At 54.8% G+C, this 22,520-nt stretch overlaps 1 protein-coding gene across 6 annotated transcripts in view; it reads left to right on the forward strand.

Moving 5' to 3' along the window:
* Window positions 1-22,520, forward strand: part of RPTOR (regulatory associated protein of MTOR complex 1) — a 334,714-nt gene that overhangs the window by 253,086 nt on the left and 59,108 nt on the right. For all 6 annotated transcript variants that reach the window (XM_045489812.1, XM_045489813.1, XM_045489815.1 and 3 more), the window contains 3 exons: window positions 18,762-18,836; window positions 21,918-21,983; window positions 22,268-22,459. In XM_045489812.1, coding sequence (XP_045345768.1) covers window positions 18,762-18,836; window positions 21,918-21,983; window positions 22,268-22,459 — 333 coding nt within the window. The remainder of the gene's footprint in view (window positions 1-18,761; window positions 18,837-21,917; window positions 21,984-22,267; window positions 22,460-22,520) is intronic.

A 22,520-nucleotide genomic window follows, 5' to 3' on the forward strand; every position in this document is an offset into this window, starting at 1 on the left:
CGAATAAGTCTGACTTCCTGCGCCTTGAATCTGTCAAAGATCATCTGCTGGAGCAGACAGTGATCGCCGTGCGCTGGGGGTTCGTGGCGTGCACACGAGCGACGCGTGCGGTCGCAGCAGGGACGTGGGGGTGGGGCAGGAATTGAAGAAAGGCTCCGGTCAGCTTCTCGCACTTCGTGTGACGTGCTGCCGCCTGGAGGTGGACCGCGAGGAAGAGGCAGCCCGCGCACCTCGAGGCCATCACTGCCATCCTTTTGCAGGGAGAGCCCCCTCGCCAGCAGAAGAGGTCCCCTGAGGCCGTGAATGTGTACAAGGGTCACACAAAAAAGAAGGTAAGGAGAGGGGGACGAGGACTAGACGGCACCTACAGAAGATGGCAGGCGCGTGGATTTGGGCGTAACCATGTCGGTGGTGACCGTGTAAGCAGTCCGACGGCCCGGCTGGAAGGCAGAGGTGGCCAGATGGATCTAGGAAGCGAGAGCAGACCGCGTGCTGCTCGTGGGAAACGCGCCTCCGGTGTAAGGACACGACTAGCCTGGAGGTGGGAGGTACTCCGCGCGACCGTCAAGTGAAGAAGGCCGGACGCCCGTGTTAACAGCAGCGCGGAAACGCCCGTGTTTCCGGGCAGCCGGTGTCTCTGGGGGGAAAGGACTTGCACGGGAGGAGCCCGGGAGCTCCTCTGGAGCCGCCAGGAGAGGCGGAGGGTCCACCACCGTACCCGGAGGAGCCGGGGCTCCTGGAGAAGACGGCACGGCGAGGAGAAGGGAAATCCGTGGGGAGCACCCCTCCTGTCCACGTGCCAGGAGCACACGGCACCGCGGGCCGCAGCGCAGCCCTGGATGATGGGAAGACTTCCAAACACGTGGAAACGAAGCACGCTTTTCAATAAGCGTTCACATGTTTAAATTATAAGATGAAATTTTAACAAGTAATGTAAGTATAAGATGCATGAAATATTTAAAACATATAAATGTTATATACGTGACATAAATATTTATATAAGATGATATGTGTAGTTTTAAATATTTATATGTAAAATACACAGATGGGAGTACATCAGACTAAAGAGCTGAAAAGGCAGCCTGTGGAACTGGAGACGGTATTTTCGAGCTGTCTATCTGACAAGGGGTTAATACCCAAAATATACAAGGACTCATATAACTAACTTCATAGCAAAAACCCAAACGATCCCGTTAAACAATGGACAGAGGACCTGAGTAGACCTTTTTCCAAAGAAGACACACAGAGGACCAGCAGGTCCGCGGAAAGACGCTCCACATCACTCGTCACGAGGAAACGCGATAGAAACCTCGCTGAGACATCACCTCACGCCCGTCAGGTTGGCTGTCCTCAAAGACACGGAGTTGCCGCGTGTAGGCGAGGCCATGGAGAGAACAGAACAAAACAGGCACTGTCGGTGGGAGCGTAAACTGGTGCGGCCACTGGGGAGAGCAGCGTGGGGGGTCCTCAGGAAATTCAAAATGGAACCTCTGTCCGTTCCCACCAGTGGGCGTAGCACCAGAGGGAATGCAACCCGGCCCCGCAGAGACACCCGCAGCCCCGTGTTCACCGCAGCGTTCTTCACAGCCAAGCACGGAGACGACCCTGAGCAGATGAATGGATACGGAAGGGTCGCACGCACACACACGCACACACATACGCACACTGGAGAAAAGAAGAAAATCCTGCTGTCTGTGACGAGATGGTTGAACCTGGAGGGCACTGTGTGAAGTGAGATAAGCCACACAGAGAAGGACAGATACCACCTGATCCCATCCGCTTGTGGAATCTAAAAAAGTCGAACTTCCAGAACCAGAGAGAGAGAGAGAGAGACAGTGGTTGGGGGGGGCTGCCAGGGGCGGACACGGGGAGGTGCGTGTGGAAAAGCACACACCTCCGGTTCTACGTGGAGCCGGGCTGTGACGTGCGGCCCCATGACCGCAGTGACAGTTCCATATGTGCACTCCAAAGCTGTTAAGATGGCAGACCTCAAGTGTTCTCATCACACCAAAGAAAATAAGTGTGAGTTCGTGGATGCGTTCATTAACCTGATTGTGCGATCATTTCACAGCGGATGTGTGTATCAAACCCTTAATATACGAAAATTGTATGTATTTCCATTTGTCAGTTATGCCTCAGGAAAGCTAGAAAAAATATGTATGATTTACACCACAACATACAACTTTTACTGATAAAGTTTATTATAATTCTATCATTTATATGAAAATATTAAGTCAGTGAAATAAAACTTGTTGAATGATATTTTTCAAAAAGGTCTGAGGGGAAGTAAAAAATACCTTGAACTGAATGCCAGCAAAAACCCAGCACATGAGGACAAGTGGGGGCACAGCTCGGCAGCGCTGAGAGGGAAATTGGCACCACTACAGGGCATCCGTTGGGAAATGGGAGGTTTTAAATCATTGACCTCAGCTTCAGCCCTAAGATATTAGTGAAAGAAAAGCAGATTAAACCCGAAGGAAGTAGGAGAAAGGAAACAAAGATCGCAGTGGAAATCAATGCAGAAGAAAACAGAAAAGCAATAAAGGAAATCTGTTCAAGCAGAAGCTGGTTCTTAGAGCAGATCAGTGAGTAAACAGCTACCCAGATACTGATCTCATTTCCTCTGGTTAGACACCCATTAGTGTTATTGCTGCATCGTAGGGCGGTTCTATTTTTAGGTTTTTGAGGAACCTCTATACTGTTCCCAGAGTGGCAGAAAGAAAAACAAGACGCCAATTCCCAAACCAGGAATGAGAGGTGGCATCGCGGAAGGTTCTAGAAACATTAAGGGAATAATACGTGAATAGTATGAACAACTCCATGCCAGAACACTCGGTTAAGTTTGATGAAAAAGACACATTCCTGGAATGACACGAGTTTCTCACTTGAGAAGTGAGTCAGAATAGTACCGTGTCTGTTAAGAAATTGGATTTGTATTTTGAAACGTTCCTGCAAAGAAAACTCCAGGTCCAGCGGCTTCACTGGCAAGTTCTAGCAAGCGTCACTGAGGGAATGGGTACAAACAAGCACCCGGCCGTGTCATTCCACTGCTGGCAGGAAGTGCCCGGTGCCAGATCCAGACGACACATCACAGACCGACGTCCTTTGTGAAGATCAAACGCTCCAAATAAGACTTTAGTAAATCAGGGGCACCTGAGGGGCCCAGGCAGCTGAGCGTCCGACTCTTGGTATCGACTCAGGTCATGATCCCACGGTTTGTGAGACCGAGCCCACATCGGTCTTGGGACCGGTCTTGGGACTCTCTCTCTTTCTCTTTCTCTCTCCCTCTCTTTCCCTCTCTCTCCCTCTCTCTCCCTCTCTCTCCCTCTCTCTCCCTCTCTCTCCCTCTCTCTCTGCCCCTCCCCCCTTCCCCGCTCACATGCGTGCATGCTCACTCACTTTCTCTCTCAAACTGAATAAACTTAAAATATTTAAAAAATTAAAATTTAAAAAGCTTCAGTAAATCAAATTCAGCGGCATATAAAAAGGCTAAAAACTCATGACCTAGTGGAATTTATTTCAGGAATGCAAGATTGTTTAATGATTAAAAACAAATCACGTAGGGGCGCCTGGGTGGCTCAGTTGGTTAAGCGTCCAACTTCAGCTCAGGTCACGATCTCACCGTCCGTGGGTTCGAGCCCCGCGTCGGGCTCTAGGCTGATGGCTCAGAGCCTGGAGCCTGCTTCCGATTCTGTGTCTCCTTCTTTCTCTGCCCCTCCCCCATTCATGCTCTGTCTCTCTCTGTCTCAAAAATAAATAAAAACGTTAAAAAAAAAATCATGTAGTTTACCATATTAACAGTCACAAAAACCGTATTATCATTCTCAGTAGACACAAAGAAAGCATTTGACCAAATCTAAAATCTATTTCAGACTTTAAAAAAAAAAAAACAAAAAAAAGCTCTTGGCAAACCAGTCACAGAAGGGAACTTCCTCCGCATGACGAACAGCATCTACAAAAACCGTTAGAGCCAACATCACACTTAATGGTGAAAAGTCTCAACACTAGGATGAGAAACAAGACCGGGGTGTCTGCCCTCATCATTTCTCTCCAGTGCTGTACTCGAAGCCCGGGGAATACAAGAAAAATAAAGGCATCCAGGTTGGAAAGGAAAACGTTGAACTGTCTCTATTTTCAATCAACATGATTCTCTTTGTAGAAAAGCTAATTGAATCTATTAAACAAACAAACAAACAAACAGACCCACAACCTAAGGTTATAAGACAATCTATTTTGTTTGTATATACTGTTGATCAACCATGGGAAGTTGAAATCAAAGTAAAAAACATTTACAACAGTATCAAAAATATAAAATACTTAGGGACGAATTCAGCAACACGTGCAAGACTTCTGTACTGGAAACTACAATCCATTGGCAAGAGAAATTACAGAAAATCTAGATAAATGGAGAGATCCCATCAACATGGGCCCTGACTACAAATCCATATATGAAAATGCAAAGGACCTAAGAATAAACAAAACAACTTTCTTTTTTAAAAAAAGAACAACGCTAAGGGATTAATACTACCTAGTGTCAAGACTTACCCGTATCTGTAACAGTCAGCACTGAAAGTGGCATGAAAACGGGTAGTGGAACCAAATGAGAAGTCAGGAGCTGCACCCACATGTGTGTGGTCAACTGATCTGCAACAAAGAGGCAAATAGTTCAGCCCCACAGAAAGGAGCGTCGTTTCGCCACGTGGCATTGGGACAATTGGACATCCAGATGCAAACAAATGAGTCTACGCCTCATACCGCATTAAAAAGTTCACCCAAAATGGGGACATATTTGCACATCATTTACCTGATACAAACTCTTAGATCACATAGGGAACTCTCAAAGCTCAGCATGAAAACAGACACACAAACCAAAAAACGGGCAAAGGGTTTGAATAGTCACTTCACGGAGGAAGTAGTATGCTGGCAGAAGAGCACCCAAAAAGTTGCCGCTTGCCGTTTGTCCTTGGAGAACACAAACGACACCAGTCCGATACCGGCACGCGGCTGCTAGCATGTCCAAAACCCAAACGCTGTCCGGCCCAGACGCAGATTTGGAGGAACGCACGTGGCACACCCACTGAAGGCACACGTCTGTTCAGAAGTGATACACGATGTTTATAGTGGCTTTATTTGTAATAGCCAAACAACAGAAGTAGCCCAAAAGACCATCAACGGGCGTGAATAAGCAAACAGTGATTTATCCACACGGGGCAGTACTGCTAGGCAATAAAAAAGGATATACTGGCCCCAAAATAGCTGAGGGAAAGAAGCCAGTAAAAGAACGGTACTCACTATGTAATTCCATTTATATAAAATTCTAGAAAATGTAAACCGTACTCACAGAGAACAGATGGCTGCCGGTTGGCAGCGGGGGGGGGGTACGGGGGCGGTTCGGAGGGGGCACAAGGAAAGTTTTGAGGGCAGAGGTTGCTTACCTTGATTGTGGGCATGGCTTCATGGGTGTGTACATATGTCCAAAATTACTGAAATCTGTATTTTTAGATGTGCGGTCTTTTGTATATTGCTTCAACCTCAGAGCTGTTAAGAATTTCAAATGGTGGGGGCACCTGGGTGGCTCAGTCGGTTCAGTGTCCAACTTTGGCTCAGGTCACGATCTCATGGTTCACGGGTCCAAGCCCCGCGTCGGGCTCTGTGCTGACAGCTCAGAACCTGGAGCCTGCTTTGGATTCTGTGTCTCCCTTCCCCTCTCTCTGCCTCTCCCCTGCTTGCTCTCTCTCCCTCTTTCTCTCTCAAAAATAAATAAAACAGGGGCGTCTGGGTGGCTCAGTCCGTTAAGCGTCCGACTTCAGCTCAGGTCATGGTCTCACGGTTTGTGAGTTCGAGCCCCACGTCAGGCTCTATGCTGACAGCTTGGAGCCTGGAGCCTGCTTCGGATTCTGTGTCTCCCTCTCTCTCTGCCTCTCCCCCACTTGCACTCCGTCTCTCAAAAATAAATAAATGTTAAAGTTATTTTTTAAATTTCAAATTGCAGAACAGTCTATGCACAACTGTACGGTCCCTTCTAGATTTTCAGTTCGACAAAGACAACAAAACGTGGGGAAGTTGTTCTAGACAAAGACTCGTAATGTGTGACCAGTAAGTGCCGGTCTAGATCCCGGACCCAAAACCAAAAGCTGTAAGAGACGTTGTTTGACCATTGAGAGAAATTTGAATGGAGACCAGATATTGGCTAATAGCGTGGCATCGATGCTGAGTGTCTTGAGTGACAGGGGTTTGTGGTTATGCAAGAGAACGTCGTCCTTTTTCTCAGGAAAGTTTCCAGGCAAAGCCTCACGCCATCTACAACTTTAAAAAGTGCAGACAAGCACAGGGGAAGCGAGAGGGAGAGCGCACACGGTGCAGAATATTTAAATTGTCCTCGAGGCCGTGTGGTGGGGTCACAGGTCAAGAGCAGTGTCACAGGAGGATGAGAAAGTGTACGAAACGTGGCCAAACCTGCAGTCTCCGAGGGCCGTGCTCCGGGAGGGTGGTGCTGGCTGGTGACCCTCAGACCCCTTATTATCCTTTTTTTTTCTTTCTGCTAATTAACCAGACTGAGGGAGGGGAGACGGGCAAAGAGCCCTGCAAGCTGGGCTGCGGTTGTCTGGGGTCTATCCGTAGGCACCGTTAATATGCAGTTCAGAGGGGCGCCTGGGTGGCGCAGTCGGTTAAGCGTCCGACTTCAGCCAGGTCACGATCTCGCGGTCCATGGGTTCGAGCCCCGCGTCGGGCTCTGGGCTGATGGCTCAGAGCCTGGAGCCTGTTTCCGATTCTGTGTCTCCCTCTCTCTCTGCCCCTCCCCCGTTCATGCTCTGTCTCTCTCTGTCCCAAAAATAAATAAACGTTGAAAAAAAAAAAAAAAATGCAGTTCAGGCAGACTTTCCCAAGTTCCGCTCAGTAAAGGTTTATCATGGTGCTACCAGGGCACCGAGGGCACGCTGTCTGCGAATTTGGAAAAACGCTCTGTGTCGCATTCATGACGTCAATCCAAATGTGGGGATTCACAGAGCTTCGCCATGTGTGAGGCAGTTGTGGGACCAGAAAGAACATACTCTGTGAGTAAAAGCGGATGAATTTTATTTCTGTGCCCTCACACCTATGCTGGCTCCCCTCCCCGGTCCCAGAACATGTGCTGATTTCCCTACAGAATAATCCCATCACCGCCCCCCCCCCCCCACCGGCTCTGATGTCACCAGCTTCTCTTCCCGCACCTGCACCCGTCCCACCACCCCCTCCAGGCTCACACAGAAAAGCTCAGTGGAGAGAATGAGTGGGTATAGTCTCCTCTCCCATCCTGTGAGGACTCGGGTCCCCCAGACCCAAGTGTGCCCAGGAGGGCCCGAGACTTCTCAGTCCAGAGCCTGCCGTCCCGGTGGCCCGGCCCCTGCGAGGGGCTGGCCCGCTCAGGCCCTGGGGCAGACCTTACTCCTGTGCTGCAGCTTGTGTATCTCTCTGTCTCTGACTGCCTTGTTCCTACAGGTTTTATGTTAATAAACCACTTTTTAGGACAGGTTACATTTACAGAAAACCTAGAACAGGAAATGAAGTTCCCGTGTGCCCCACACCCACTTTCCCCCATTGTTAACATCTTAAGGAATGACACTGCCACTAACCAAAGTCCGCACTGCGTTCGAGTGTCCTTGGTTTTCCTGTCGCCCCCTTTCCGCTCCATTCGTCACGTCTCCCCAGGCGTCTCCGGGCTGAGCCGTCTCTCACGTCGTCCCTGGTTTCGGGTGACCCGGCGGTTCTGGGGGTGCTGGGGCCGTCCCTCCGTTGGGGTGTGTCTGATGTCGGGTGATGGGCTCGGGGAGGAAGACCGCAGAGGCAGAGGGCCCTTCTCATCACCTCACATCAGGGGTCCGTGCCGTCAACGTGATGCGTCACCACGGACGGGACCCTGACCGCCTGGCTGAGGTGTGTTTCCGGGTGTCTCCACGTGCCCCCCCCCCCCCCGCCCCAAACCCCGCTTCCACCATTTTCTCTCTACAAGGAGGTCACCGTGGTGCGCTGGGATTTTTGTTACGTGGCCGGCTTTATGTCTGAGGTCGAACACGGTTCCTTTACTATCCTTCATTGTTTTTTTAAAATCTGAATGTTGTTCTTTTCATCTCTCGCCCTTGTCGCTGGGTTAGCCTTATTTTATAAGGTTTGGTGTCGGAGCTGTTGTCTTTCGTGTTTGCATTCCCAGGGTTTTGTGTGTTCCCTCAGTTCCCTTCCCAGCCAGCCTTCCTGCCCCACCGCCCAGACCCAGCAGGTGCTCGGGCAGCGGGCAGTCAAGGAGCCGGGGGGCCACAGCCAGGCCCGAGTCCCCGGGAGAGCCCCGGCCCCGTGTCCGGCTTGCCGTTAGGCGCTTGATGAATGTTACCTTTCCCACCTGCTCATTTTGACATCAATAATTAAATCGCTTTGATGGCCCATTTAATTTCCAAACTATGGGTTATAAAGTGCAGAAAATAAACTAAATCTTAGCGTCGGGGAGCACAAGTCTGCACGTCTCACGAAGCTGTCGTCCGCAAGGATGTGCCGTTCCGGTGGATGTGAGGTGCCGTTTGTATTGTTTGATAAACTACAGCTGCCACGCGTCCCTTCGTAGCCGTCATCCCAGTTACGTGAGGTGGCTGCGTTTCAGAGGCCCCCGGAGTGGATTTCGCCCCGGAGGTGATTCGGATCCACCCCCGCGGGGCCCCTGGAGAACTGTGGACCCGGAGAGTACGTCGCAGGAGCCGGGGGCTGCCCCTTCCCACACCTGCCGGGAAGAGGCCAGGCCCGGCCAGACTTGCACTTTGGTAAAAGGCCAGGTTGCTGCTGAGCGTGTCTGTCCCTGGCAGAAGGGAGACCGTCGTTTCCAGATGCCTCTGGATTTCCAGGAGTGAAATGAGAAGCCAAGGGAGGAAGCAGGAGGTTGTCACCACCACTGTCAGGTCGTCGGGCCCATTGTAGCATGAATGGGCGCAGTGACTCAGGCTGCAAGGGACTTCCTGGTGAGAGGAGCTGAAGCGTCGTCAGCCTGCTGCTGAGGGCAATCAAGACAGGCCGTCTTTTTGGGTGATGACTCAGGCCCTGTGATTCATCGTCAGGCTGGGCTGAATCGCTCACCGGCTCTGTGGCACTGATCAGAGCGAGGACGAGGACGGGGGTGTGGGTCAGCCCGCGAGGAGAGCGAGGACGAGGACAGGGGTGCGGGTCAGCGTGCGAGCGCAGCCCAGCAGGACCCGACTCTTACCTGTCTTATGAAAAGGGCGACCACAGTTCTGGTGTGTGGAGCCTGAAGTCAAGGCTGGGTTGTGGTACGGTCCGGGGCCGCCAGCTGAGTCACCTTTCCCACCCGGGACCGTGAGGCTACACCTGGCGGCGACCCGGGTCCAGGGTCTGGGTAGAAGCCCACAGTGCACGGCAGGGAGAGGCCGGGCCTCGACATCCTGGCCCTGCGGCTCAGCAGCTCTGGACCCAGGAAAGCCCATCCCTCCCGCTTCCACGGGCCTCTAGACCGACTCGTCCACACTGGAAGCGGTTACTGGGTGTGATTAACATCCCGGATTGCGTAATGCCTCTCCACGTACACGTCGGCTTTTTTATTTGCTCAGCAAACGCTTAGTGGCCCTCTGATGGGAACCAGGCTGCGCGACATTCCGGGACCATGGAGAGTAATGATCAGGGTTTTGTCCTCAAAGAGCGGAGAGTGTAGCAGAGCAGGGAGCAGAGTAACGAGCTCACCTGAAGGCAGCCACTCGGGGAGTCCAGCCACGGTAAGACCAAAAAGAAGGTCTCGAGAGTGGCTGGGCTGACTCGAGAGGCTGTGCCCAGAGGGTGCTCGGATGCCCGCGGTGGGGACGACAGGCCAGGAGCCAAGACACGGATGCACGGAGATGCATCATGTCAAACAAGGTGTGAGTGCGAGCATCTCACTCGGAGGGGGAGGAGGCTAAGGGCGGGGGGGGGGGGGGTCTCTTTGTTCAGAAGCATTTCTCCGTCACCGCTCCCCGTTCTGCCCCTGGGTAATTGACACCAAGTGGGGGAGAACCCCTTGCGGCATGGCTCAGTGTGACCCTCAGGGACAGTTTCAGGGCCTGGCTGGGAGAGTAGGGCTGCGCTACAGAAATGAACCGTTCAAATGAGTCCAGGAATCTGAGATGAGCGCCAGGAACCGCGGGTCCCAGTCCAGCAGAAGGACCGGCACCGGGGTGAGGGCCGCTCTCCGGCCTAGGCCAGAACCCACCCAGGCAGAGCAGAGGTGCCCTGGGCCCGGCGGACAGAGACACAGGAACTGACCGCTCTCTGGTGGCTGAGCAGGTGCAGAAACGAGTGAGGGGTTGTCTGTCAGCCGGAGAAGCGAGTGAAACAAAAGGGTTATAGTGAGGCAATGCCATCAGAGTACACAGCTCGCCTCCTCAGCGAAGATTTTTGCCTGAATGTAACGTAAACGCCGAGTGTCAAATTGACCGAAAGCTTCGGTGAAATCATCTGGGAGAGTAGGTGGAAAACAAAAGTCGGAAGCACAAAAGAACGAAATCCTCGTATTCTATAGTGGAAGTGGCTAAATAAAGACATGGCCATTGTTTCGAAATCCGGAGGTAAATTCTTGAAAACCCGTCCAAAAGAATGGCGATTGGCCGCCCTTGGGGAGCTGGACGCGGGTGGGAGGAACGGACCAGCCGGTGCTGTCGTGTTGCCCTTTCTCGCTCTGTGTGTTGATCTGATTTGCACGTAGAGAAACCCCAAGGAGCACGGCGGGGAGAAGGGTCCCGGCCTTCCGCACCCAGAGCAGAACGAGTGGAACCACTGCCTCCTGGCGCGTGCACCTGAGCCGCGGAGCTGTGCCAGGGCAGGCGTCTCCCGTCGAGGAGAGAGCTGAGTAACACGCTGGGACCCGCGTGTCCCCTGTCCCCCCACAGAATGGAGAAGGTGGAGGTAAACGCCTTGGTGCTGAGTGAGGAAGGCACTGTGATTTGGACCGGCCTCGGTTTTGGTTCCGGCTCCGCGGACGGCCCTCGGGCAGCTCACTGCGTATAAACGGGACTTAAACAACTTCCTGTCGAGGCGGTGGTGGAATCCGTGTCCGTGGCCACAGAGCTCGTGACAGCCCAGGCACAGTCAGGCATGACCGTCGCTGCTGCTTCCGTGAAGAGTGACGCAGACTCACAAGTGCAGCCTAGAGAACACGTGTTGAACCTGTGTCCTGATTGTAAAGACTATTTCTTCCGTTAAATATCTGTTCGTGAGATCTGACCACGTGTATTAGGCCACAAAAGAAACCTTAAGAATTTCCAAAAAGCAGGAATAGTGCAGACAATGTGCATGGCAGGACCAGAAATGAGTAACGGTGTCGGAAAACAGAACAGGCCGTACAACTAGGAATTTACTTTTTTTAAAAGCAATTATCTTCGATCTTGGGTCCAAGGAAAAATACAAAACAAAATTATAGTTTCCAAAAGCACAGAAGATGAAAATAACGGGCATCGGACCCCCAGGACACAGCTAAAGGCACGTTCAGAGAAGACTTCACAGTCGTTAAGTCCCCGCACCGTCCTGACAGAGTCACAGCAGAGCAAGCGGCCAGCTAGATGGACAACACGGTGACACGAAAGGGACTCCAGACGAGCAGAAAAAAGCAGTTTGACAAAGATAAAAGAGAGGGCTTTCTCTGAGTTTGCACACAGAAATATAAAAATGAAACCATAGATAAGAAGTGGCTTCTCTGTGGGGGGAAGGATCTGCTCACGTAATTAAGGGGGCCAAGTACAATCTAGAAGTGACCAGGCAGGAAACGCTGTGGGAGGGAGGACAGGTGTGGTCCTCAGACTGTGCACATCTCTGCAAGTGCCGTAACACTTGAATACCGCAGGCTTCTGTTTCTAGGAAGATAGAACCTCTCAAACTGATTTGAGGAGTAAAAAGCTCGAGCAGACCGTCTCTGCAGAGGGAGTAGCGAGAGGGTGCTAGGAAGGTCCTGCCACGCCCCGTCGTTCCGGGCAGAGAATCTCTCCCGAGTGGAGGTGAAGGGACACCTCGCAGCTGTTTACGGAGCCAGCGTGATGTTGATGTAGGCACCTACGGTGCACAGCATTGTGACTGTGCTCAGGGCCACCAAAGTGCATACTTTATTTTTTTTTTTATTTTATTATTATTTTTTTTAATGTTTATTTATTTTTGAGACAGAGACAGAGCATGAATGGGGGAGGGGCAGAGACAGAGGGAGGCACAGAATCCGAAGCAGGCTCCAGGCTGCGAGCCATCAGCCCAGAGCCGGACGTGGGGCTCGAACTCACGAACCGTGACATCGTGACCTGAGCTGAAGTCGGACGCTCAACCGACTGAGCCGCCCAGGCGCCCCAAGCAAAGCGCATACTTTAAATGTGGGTAAAATAGGGGCACCTGGGCGGCTCAGTCGGTTAAGCTTCCAACTTCGGCTCAGGTCATGATCTCGTGGTTCGCGAGTTTGAGCCCCGCGTCGGGCTCTGTGTCGACAGCTCGGGGTCTGGAGCCTGCTTCGGATTCTGTGCCTCCCTCTCTCTCTGCCCCTCCCCTGCTCACACTCTGCCTCTCTGTCTTTCTCAAAAATAAGTAAACATTGAAATAATAATAAATGTGGGTAAAATGGTAAATTTTATGTTTTACACACGTCGGCACACGCAAAGAGCACTAAAAGGCTCACGCAAAACAAGCAAAGCACATTACATCCGTACTTGTGAGCATTTGGAAATAAGTCGGGAGAACACGGAAAGGCTGCACAGCACTGCCCAGTGGGTTCTTCCCCGGGTGAAGGCTTGGCTCAGCGTCCACCTTTGAAAAGCTGAGCCGTTACGGTAATAACGCTAACAAGTACAAGAAGGCGGGGCTCGATCTCACGAAGGAAGAAAACCGCTCAGTAACGGCACCAGTGGCTGCTTCTCTAACATTCAGACTGGTTTCCTGTCAGCCCAGAAGCCAGCAGCATACTAATGGGGAAACGCAAAAGCAAAAGTGAGCAGAGGAAGATGTCACTGTCACTGTCAGCTAACACAGTCAGAGGCTGGAATTAAAGGCACAAAAATTAGAAAAGTAGAGGCAAACCACCACGGTCCGCACACAGCTAGGACCGTATGCCTGGAAAACCCAGAGACGTCCGTGAGATCCCGCTAATGAGAGAATTTATGAGACAGGAGACTTCGGATTAATACGCAGAAACCACGGGTTACAACCGGCAGAAGATACGTGCGCCCTGTTTACAAGAGAGCCCTAAATCTGGGAATAAGCCCGACCCGAAGCATGAGAAACCCCCATGAAGGAGACTGGAAAACATTCCTGGAGAGCACAGAATTCAACGCGCACAAATGAAGACATAGGCAGTTTAATTACAGAAGGGTTGTTATCATCAGTATGTCAGGGTTCCCTGAGTTGATTTAAACCGTAAGACGATCCCAATAAAACTACCAGCAAGCTTTTTTTCCCCCCTCTCTCTTTTCTGGAACTAGACAGACATACTTCCTATGGAGAAATAAATAGCACTCGCCAGGGAAACTTTGACTAGGAAGAAAAACGGCAAGGATCTAATCGTCCCAGATGCCAAAACTAACGATGAAGCCCCAGTAATAAAGAGCGTTGTGGGGCTGGATTATGGACAGACAGGCTGACAAATGGGCACGACAGAAATGGACCTCAGCGCACACAAGGCATAGTGCATGGTCAAGTCAGCATCTCAGCTCAGCGGTAAAGATGATGTGTTCCCGGGGGCTCCTGGGTGGCTCAGTCGGTTAAGCGTCCGACTCTCAGTTTCAGCTCAGGTCATGATCTCATGGTTTCATGAGTTCGAGCCCCGCATGGGGCTCTGCACTGACAGTGCGGAGCCTGCTTGAGATTCTCTCTCTCCCTCTTTCTCTGCCCCTCCCCTTCTCACACTGCCTCTGTGTCTCTCAAAATAAATAAAACTTAAAAAATATAATAAAAAAAAAAAAAAAAGATGATGCATTCCCGAATTTTTGGCACTAGGGGAGCTCGCTGTCTGCACATCCTGAACACCAGAATTGACTTTAAAGAGGTAAATTATTTAAATATGAAGAATGACACCACAAGAGCACTAGAAGAAAACCCAGACAAACTCTAGCTTAACCTTGGAGTGATGAAAGCCTGTCCAGCTATAACTTAAAATGTAGCTATCTCTGAAAATTAATAGATTTGGTTGCATGAAAATAAAACATTTGCATGGGGGGGGAGAAAAAAACACGAGCAAATTTTCAAACAGGCAAGCATTGGTGGGTCGCAGATACTTAAAACTCCTCTTCCAGGTGAAAGGCTAGCCTTCATAATATATAAAGAGCTCCTAGAAATCAAGAAAAACTCTCCACAGTCCAGTAGAGAAACAGTCAAAGAATGAACGTGAACCCACAGTTCCCATACAAATGGCCCTTACTTACACACACGGGACAGGCTCAGGCTTCTCCACGATGAGGAAAGTGCACAGTATGGCTGCGCCGAACATGGGTTTTTTCACGTCTCAGATGGGCAAGCACTCAGGTGCTTTATGGCTGAGCTGCGAGGACAGAGTGCCGAAACTGCACACACACCTACCCTGTGATGGGCCGTGTTGCTTCTGGGAACCCACAGCCTGGCCTGTGCGTGCACGAATGAGCCACGCTCTCCAAAGGGCTGTTCCGCATTCGCCGTGAAGACAGAACTCTCCGTGTGGCAGGGGTGCGGCACGCGAAGAAGCACGAGGTGCAGGGCACAGACGGTGGTCCCCGTGTCGAAGGAAGGGCTAGCTCCGTCTCCACGGTCCTCGGATTTCTCGCACTTACACAGAGAAGCACCGGAAGAAGAAATAAGCCAACGCGGCAGTTACCGCAGCGCCGAGGGGAGGCTTCAACTTGCATCGTGTTTAACGTTTATTTTCGTGTTACGTCCAAACGTCATGCCAATCCCTGCAGGGACCCAGCACGGAAGCGGACTTCCCCATCTATGCCTTTCTGCAGCATTTTGAGTTTTGAACTTTTATTTATTTTTTATTATTTTTTTTAATGTTTATTCTTGACACAGAGACAGATTGAACAGGGGAGGGGCAGAGAGAGAGAGGGAGACACAGAATCGGAAGCAACTCCAGGTTCTGAGCTGTCAGCACAGAGCCCGACGCGGAGCTCAAACCCGTGAACCGTGAGATCATGACCTGAACTGAAGTCGGACACTTAACAGACCGAGCCACCCAGGCGCCCCGAGTTTTGAACTTTTAAAGTACGTTTACAAAACGTGTGAGTTTCTCCAAGGGCACGGCGGGTCATGAGTCGCCGCGCCCACCGGTGCTCAGGACTGTCCTGCCGACAGTAGTTTGTCCATCTGTGTTAGGTTGTGCCTCTGCCCCCGCCCCCCCCAGGACAGACTGTAGTCTTCGTAGAGGAGAGGAGGCCGGCTCTGCCAGAGGGTGCCCGCAAGGAACAGCTGCCTCGCCTCTTACACTCGCCCTCGCAGACCCCAGCCTTCCTGTTCTCTGCTCTGTCCCGTACCTGTCCGCAGACCGCGTCTCCGCGTCTCACGTGAGGTGCGTGCTCACGTCCTTCTCTGCTGCTCTGCTTCTCTTCCTCCCCTCCCTGGCCCTCGTTTCAAAAATGTAATTCCCCAGGGGCACCTGGGTGGCTCGGTGGGTTGAGCATCCGACCGGATCTCGGCTCCGGTCTGGATCCCAGGGCCGTGGTATCGAGCCCCGCATCGGGCTCTGCGCCGACAGAGCGGAGCCTGCTTGGGATTCTCCCTCTCCCTCGCTCTGCCCCTCCCCTGCTGTGCTCACGTGCTCGCTCGCTCTCTCAAAAGGTGTGTGTGTGACATACGTTTCCCTGAAGTGCTGAGAGGGAAGAGGCAGAACTGCGACAAGAGTTAAAAGCACATCAGGGTGGGTTTTGCGTGTGGTGGGCAGGGGCTCGCTTAGGAAGAACCATTTCGTATTCATGCCCTTTCCTCTCCCGCCTTGATACGTCACACTTGCGGCTTGATGGCGGGGGGGGGGGGGGGGGGGGTCAGACGATACAAGCTTAGGGAGGCAGCTGCTGCAGGGCCGTCCGTTGCATGTGAGAGGCCTGTGTTTCTTCTTCTAGCGAGGCGCTTGGCCAGGGAACGGGTGTCCCGGCTCCCTGCCTGCGGCGTGGACGGAGGGCGGGACTGGGACAGCGAAGCCGGTGAAAGTCCGAGCGAGCTCAGAGCCGGCCGGTAGGCGTCTCCTGCCAAGGACCGAACAGGCAGGTGGCCTTGTTGGCGGTTCCCCCTGGGGGACCCGCCCCATCAGAGCAGAGCAGGTGCACGGAAGTTTGGCGCTGCAACACGGGCCTCCCTCCCGAGTGAGTGGGATGTGAACCAGCGGCCTCGTGTTCCTCTCTGATGAGACAGGTTGAGGGAGCTTCCCCTGCAGACGCGTAGGCCTTGATCTGACTTGTCGAGCGCCTGGTTTAGAAACAGAAGAAGGGGCCTTTGTTCTCAGACCCGGGCACCCGACCGCTGCCCCCAGGGACGCCGGTGCCGCTGGGCGGCTGTGAAAGAGCTGCCCTCCCCCAGGCCCTCTGCACTGAGTGTCTGCGGAGAGGACAGGGTGTTGATGCCTTTCTCCTTCTTCTGTCACAAACTTCATTCAGAGCGGCGGGCCCCTCAGCTTCCCTGGCTCCCCTGGCTCGTTGGGAGTTAGCCTGCTGACCTGAGTCCGGGGTGCCCCTGCCTCCTGACCGCCGACGCCTGCCTGCTCAGCTCCCACGTAACGGGAGTCCAGCGGCCGCCTGATGGGTTTAGTACAGAGAGGCAGAAACACCTGATCATCAGAGCCCCCAGAAGCGGGCGGCGTGGAGGGGACGCAGGGCCGGACGTGACGTCTACAGAGCTGGGAGGGGGCTGCACACGGCCGGGGGTGAGGGGCACGCAGCTGGGGGGAGCACACGTCAGAAATTCTGTCCTCACTCTTCTGTGATGGCCTTTGACCTCCGGATGGAGCGTGCCATGTCTCTGTGCACGTGTTACCCCGGATCAGTTTTTCTGGAATCGATCCAGGAGCCTGTTCGGTGTCGCGGCCACGTTCCAAGGGTCACTGTCTCCAAGGATGGGGGCATCCGTGATCTGTGTGTCTCTCCCGCTCGCGGATGCCGCTGGATGTGTTGTGTGTTTCCTTGGCCACTCCAGGAGTCGAGTGCGGGTTTCTAAGGTGGGGTCCCCCAGCTGGCGAGAGGGCATCCTGGCATGAGACCTAGCTCCTTGCCTCCCGTTCTGCCCTTTCCTCTCCTACGTGCAAACAGGAACTTTGTCCCACCTTCAGGCTTTCACCCGAAGCCGTGCAGATGTTATCCTCTACCCGAGTGTCTGGGGCTCGATCATCTGAGCCCCTTGACCAGCCAGCAGGTACAAAATGCTCCCAAGCCCGCCAGCCTGGTGTGAAACCCGTGCTCGTGGGAACGCTGATGCCACCTCTGAGCCAGGCTCCCTCCTCCAGGATTCCAAGTCCTCAGCCCCGGGCGTCACTTACAAGCCCCTTGCTCCCGGGCACCCGTCTTCCGTGTCCTCCGGGGCCCCGTCCTCCGTGCCCCGAGCACCCTCCACCTCTGTGGTCTTCCTACCCAGCACGGGTGTGACTTCCGACCTAGAAGGTCAGCTTGGACCCCGCGCCCTGCCCTTTGGCCACGTGCTCCTGCCTCTCGACGGCTCTGCTGGTCTCGGAGGCGCCTCAAATGCAGTGGCCCCCAGACTGAGCTCCTCCTCCTAGCGGACCTGTCCACCGGCACCCGCCTCTTCGATCTTGCTGGGCGGGTGGGCCCCCTGGCCCCTCCTGCCCAGATCCCGGGGGAACAGCCTCCTCCTCCCGTGTCCGGGGTCGCCCCCATCTCCACCCCCTCTGCCCTTGCTGCGCGCGCCTCTCCTTCGGGTCCCGCTCACTCTCCATTGTGGTTCCCTCAGGACGCCAACCTGCAGACCCGCCACCTTGACCCTCCCAGGCCCCTCAGGCTTCCTCGGGGTCCCTGCCCCGTGCCATCTGCGTCCCACATCCCGAGGGATAGGCTCGCCTCCGCCTCCGTAACGACTCTGCAGAAGATCCCAGCTGCCCCTCGGCTCAGGCACCCCTCCTTCCCCTGAGCCCCCAAGTCCCCAGTGTCTCCCGGCCGTCACACGCACACGGTGGTCTCCTCCAGAAACCAGGAGCAGGTGCGCGTCACGTCTCCGCGTCCGGGACCAAAGCAGCGCCTGGCACCAGCGGGTCCTCGGACGTGTGCTGAGCACGTGAGCCCGCAGCCGTGCAGGTGCTTGTGGGTGCAGCGCGGCCCGAAGAGCCGGGGGAGCCGCGCCCCCGACCGTGCGCTGACCCCTGACTCCACGGCACCGCCTCAGCGCTCTTCCTGTGGCGTGAGGACTGGGCCTCTGCTCTGGGAGGCGCGGGCTGAAGTAGGAACACGTGACCCGAGTGACTCCCAGGGAAGCTTCAGCGGGGGCTGGGCTCTGCGGTGACACCGGAGGGTTTCGAGTGCCGGGCGCCCCCCTCTCGGAAGGCGGGAGGAGGGGAACGCGGGAAGGGAGGGGGTGGGCAGGGGCGCAGAGGCGAGGGCGGCCTCCAGGGTCCCCTCCCGTTGGAGCGGCCGCGCGTGCGAGGGAGCGTGAGGTGCGTCTGCGGGCACCATTCCGGCTCCTTTGCCGAGCGGACGTTGGACGCGGGAGGAGAAAACTTCTAGGGCAGCCGACCCTGACCGCAGGTCCGTCATTCGCCCGTGATAGGGAGCGAGAGGGCCCTTGCTGGCACGCGCACTCATGGTCTCTCCGTCTCTTTCTCTCCCCAGTCGTGCCAAGCTGACCTGGTGAAGGACAACGGTCACAAATACTTCCTGTCGGTCCTGGCAGACCCGTACATGCCAGTAAGGCTTCGTCCCCTCCCGGGACACCCTCGGGGTCCGTGTCGTCTGTCTCGCCGGCGTGTCATGCTCTGGGGTGGCCGTGGCCGGGGCTGCTCCCTGCGGGCGGGGAGAGGGGGGCATGTCGGGGCGGGGGCGGGCGGCGTGCACCTGATGTCAGAGCCGCTCCCTTGGTGCGTCTGCGTAGGAGAGACGCGCAGCCTGGCCTGGTTGTTTCCGCTCCTCTGCCCCCCTGGCGCGTCTTCTCAGCACAGCAGGAGCCGCTCTCCCTCGCACCCTGTCAGCCGCGTTAGATTAATGAGTAGATGTGACAGCTCGTGTGCCTCGTGAAGGTTCTGGAACACGACGAGAGGCAGATGTGCCTTATGAATCAGGAAGGAAGGCAGGGGAGGAAAGAAGAGTGTGAACGTTGACGTTCCAAGTTAGCTTATTCTGTGAGACGCTTAACGGTAGGGACGTGCGTACACGGCACCCCCACGGCTGCACCGTCCCCGACTTCTGGGCTCCGTCCCTGTAGCCCCCAGCATGGCGGAGAGAACCGGAGACGTCCCGAGTCCCCTCCTCGATGTCGCTTCGTCTCGCAGGCATGTTCCGAGTGTCAGCGCTCATCCCCACGGCTTTTCTTTTTTTTTTTTTTTTAACGTTTACTTATTTTTGAGACAGAGAGAGACAGAGCATGAATGGGGGAGGGTCAGAGAGAGGGAGACACAGAATCCGAAACAGGCTCCAGGCTCTGAGCTGTCAGCACAGAGCCCGACGCGGGGCTCGAACTCACGGACCGTGAGATCATGACCTGAGCCAAAGTCGGCCGCTTAACCGACTGAGCCACCCAGGCGCCCCCCCACAGCTTTTCTAAGCTAAATGCTGGTTATGAGAAAAACCAGGAGACGTTAAAGGCTGGATCGTTACAGAAAAGGCAGGTGATGCACGTGTGTCTCAACTCAAGTGTGGGAACAGCCTCATCCTTGCTGGTGCAAGCTGACACTTCATGTGAGGCCTGGAAACAGCCGCATCCCTGCTTTTCGGGCAAGAATCCAGTCGACCAAAGGGACAAGGACACCGAAGCGGTGACCGTGGCCAAGCAGTGAGCCGAGCCTGCACACGTGGGCCCCGCTTCTTTGGCTGCAAACACATTGACCCTTTGAACCCATAGTGACATTCGAAAGAAAGAACATTGCCACCATGCCAAAAACTGAAGCGAGAAGTCTGAGAGGAGCCACAGCGGAAAGGGGGCGCTGACCCTGGGGTTCCCTGTGCACACGGGCCCTGGTCTGCACCCAAGACGGGCCGAGCCGCAGCACCGTAACAGACCCCTGCGGATACGGGAGCGTTTGAGGCTGCCCCCCCCACCCCCCACCCCTCACCCCCCATGGGAAGGGCTCAGAAAAGGGCCCCGTTTGTCTCTCCGCGTCTGGGCCGAGGTCTCTGGGGCACTTGCACGGCCCGGAGCCCGCGAGACTCAGGCCAGAGGCACAAGCCGGCTCCTGACCCGCAGGACGGAGCGCTGAGCGGAGTCAGCAAACAGGAAATCAGCAGCCAAGAACCTAACGTAATAGAGTTCTCCGGAAAAGACTATAAAATCCATAAGGGGGAAGTATGTTTTAGACAATTCAGTGAAACAGTTTGTTGCTTTAATTAGGTCCAGAAATACACCACTGGGTTGTTTCTTCAGAAGTACTTCTGCATCTGCTATAAGGAAATAATCTATTTTTTCCTTTTTACTCATCCTCAAAAAGGACCAACTAGATTCTTTTAATCGGTAGGCAGTTTTTTGCGGGGGTCCTGTAAGCGGAAGACGCAGACATTGCCGTGCAAAGCTCCATGGATGAATCGAACGGTAGAATGGCACAGTCAGTGAGAATTCCTGGAGGAATCACCTGGAATGAAGCACATGAAGGGGACTCAGAGGCCTGCAAGGCTGGGGGGGTCTCACTGCTGCCACCCTGAGGCCAGAGTGTGCCCTCGGGACATGGGGAGAAGCAGGACGTGAACAGATCACGGCTGAGAATTTTCCCAGTTTGAAGAAAGGAATGAGTTCTCGGTGAAAGCACTGTGAGTCTTGAGAAGACTAAATAAAAACAAATCCACACAAAGGCCCAACCTAACAGAGGTAGAAACTATCAAAGGCAAAAGGGGAAAATCTTAAAAGTAAGCAGAACGAGAAGAGGGCTTTGCACAGGAGCTGAGAGTACCGGGAGGAGGACTGACAGACACGGACGCTGGAGGAAAGCGACGGTCACCCCGGAACCCCCCACCACCTCGCGCACCATCCGGGACACGGTGAAGCCAGCCCGTGGTCACAGACGCACAATTGGTCGCATTCGGACGCCCAGTGAAGGGCTTATGGAGCCCGTGCTTCAGGAAGAGACCGAGCCCACGGGGGCGCAGAACACAGCACGGAGCTAAGGAACGGGCTAGCGTGCGGCCATCTACATAAGCACCAGCCGTGAACACAGGCCGTAGTCGTGAGTTCGAGGGGTTAAGACCGGAGGAGGAAGGTTGGAATCGGCAGCCTTGACTAATCCAAGGGCGAGAGCGAGAAAGATCGACCTCAGACTCTGCCCCAGGTGCACGTTAACAACACCAGGCACCACGACTCTGTTACGGACAGCAGACTGGTTCCCCAGCTAGCAGAGGCACAAGGGAAGGATGAGGACAGACCCACGCGACAGAAAGAGGGAAGCCGGGAACCGAGTCAGGGTGCTGGAGTCGCGCGTTTTCTGCCAGCACACTGGGCGGTGGTGGGCATTGCGCCTCCACAGGCTCGGACGGGGTGCAGGGTGAGCGGGACAGGCTTGTGCGTAGAGGGTCCCAGCGGGCCCGTCCCACCCCGTCCTGCCCCTGTCGGGGCCCCAGCGGGCCCGTCCCGCCCCGTCCTGCCCCTGTCGGGGAACAGCCATGCTAAGCGGCCAGCCCTGAGCCCTCAGACCCTCTTGTGGGGTCTTCTGTCCCGTGGACTCTGGTCAGAAGGCAGCAGCACTGGGTCTTGACCTGGAGCACCAAGCTTGTCACTAAGGTTCAGGACAGAGAGAGCCCTGCTGCGCCACGGGGACACGCAAACCCAGGCCAACCTGTGTTTTCCAGGCTGAGCATCGGACCATGACGGCTTTCATCCTGGCTGTGATCGTGAACAGTTACAACACAGGACAGGTAAGTGTCGCAGCCGCCCGGAGCTGCCCTGTTTGGGAGCGGGGATGCTGGTCTGAGCGGCTGCTGCACCGGTCCCCCCAGAAGGGGGCACCACGGGGCACGGGGCCCTTCCTTTCCCCAGCCGGCCGTCCGCAGGGCGTGTTGAAGGTGGTGGGTTTGGAGCGAGGAAACCTGGGCAAATGTGGCGGTGTGAGAGTTTCCCCAGGGAATGGGCCTGTGACCGCGGCCGGCCCCTCCCCCTGCCCCGGGCCGCGGGTGAACGCGGGTCGTGTGCCTTCTCGCAGGAAGCCTGCTTGCAGGGAAATCTGATCGCCATCTGCCTGGAGCAGCTCAACGACCCCCACCCGCTGCTGCGCCAGTGGGTGGCCATCTGCCTGGGGCGCATCTGGCAGAACTTTGACTCGGCCAGGTGGTGCGGCGTGAGGGACAGCGCGCACGAGAAGCTCTACAGCCTCCTCTCCGACCCCATCCCTGAGGTGAGCCCGCCGCGGCCCGTGCCCAGGCCAGCCGAGGCCAGGGTGCCGGCTTCCCGCCGGG

The sequence above is a fragment of the Leopardus geoffroyi genome, chromosome E1 (genome assembly GCF_018350155.1).
Source record: "Leopardus geoffroyi isolate Oge1 chromosome E1, O.geoffroyi_Oge1_pat1.0, whole genome shotgun sequence".
NCBI lineage: Eukaryota > Metazoa > Chordata > Mammalia > Carnivora > Felidae > Leopardus > Leopardus geoffroyi.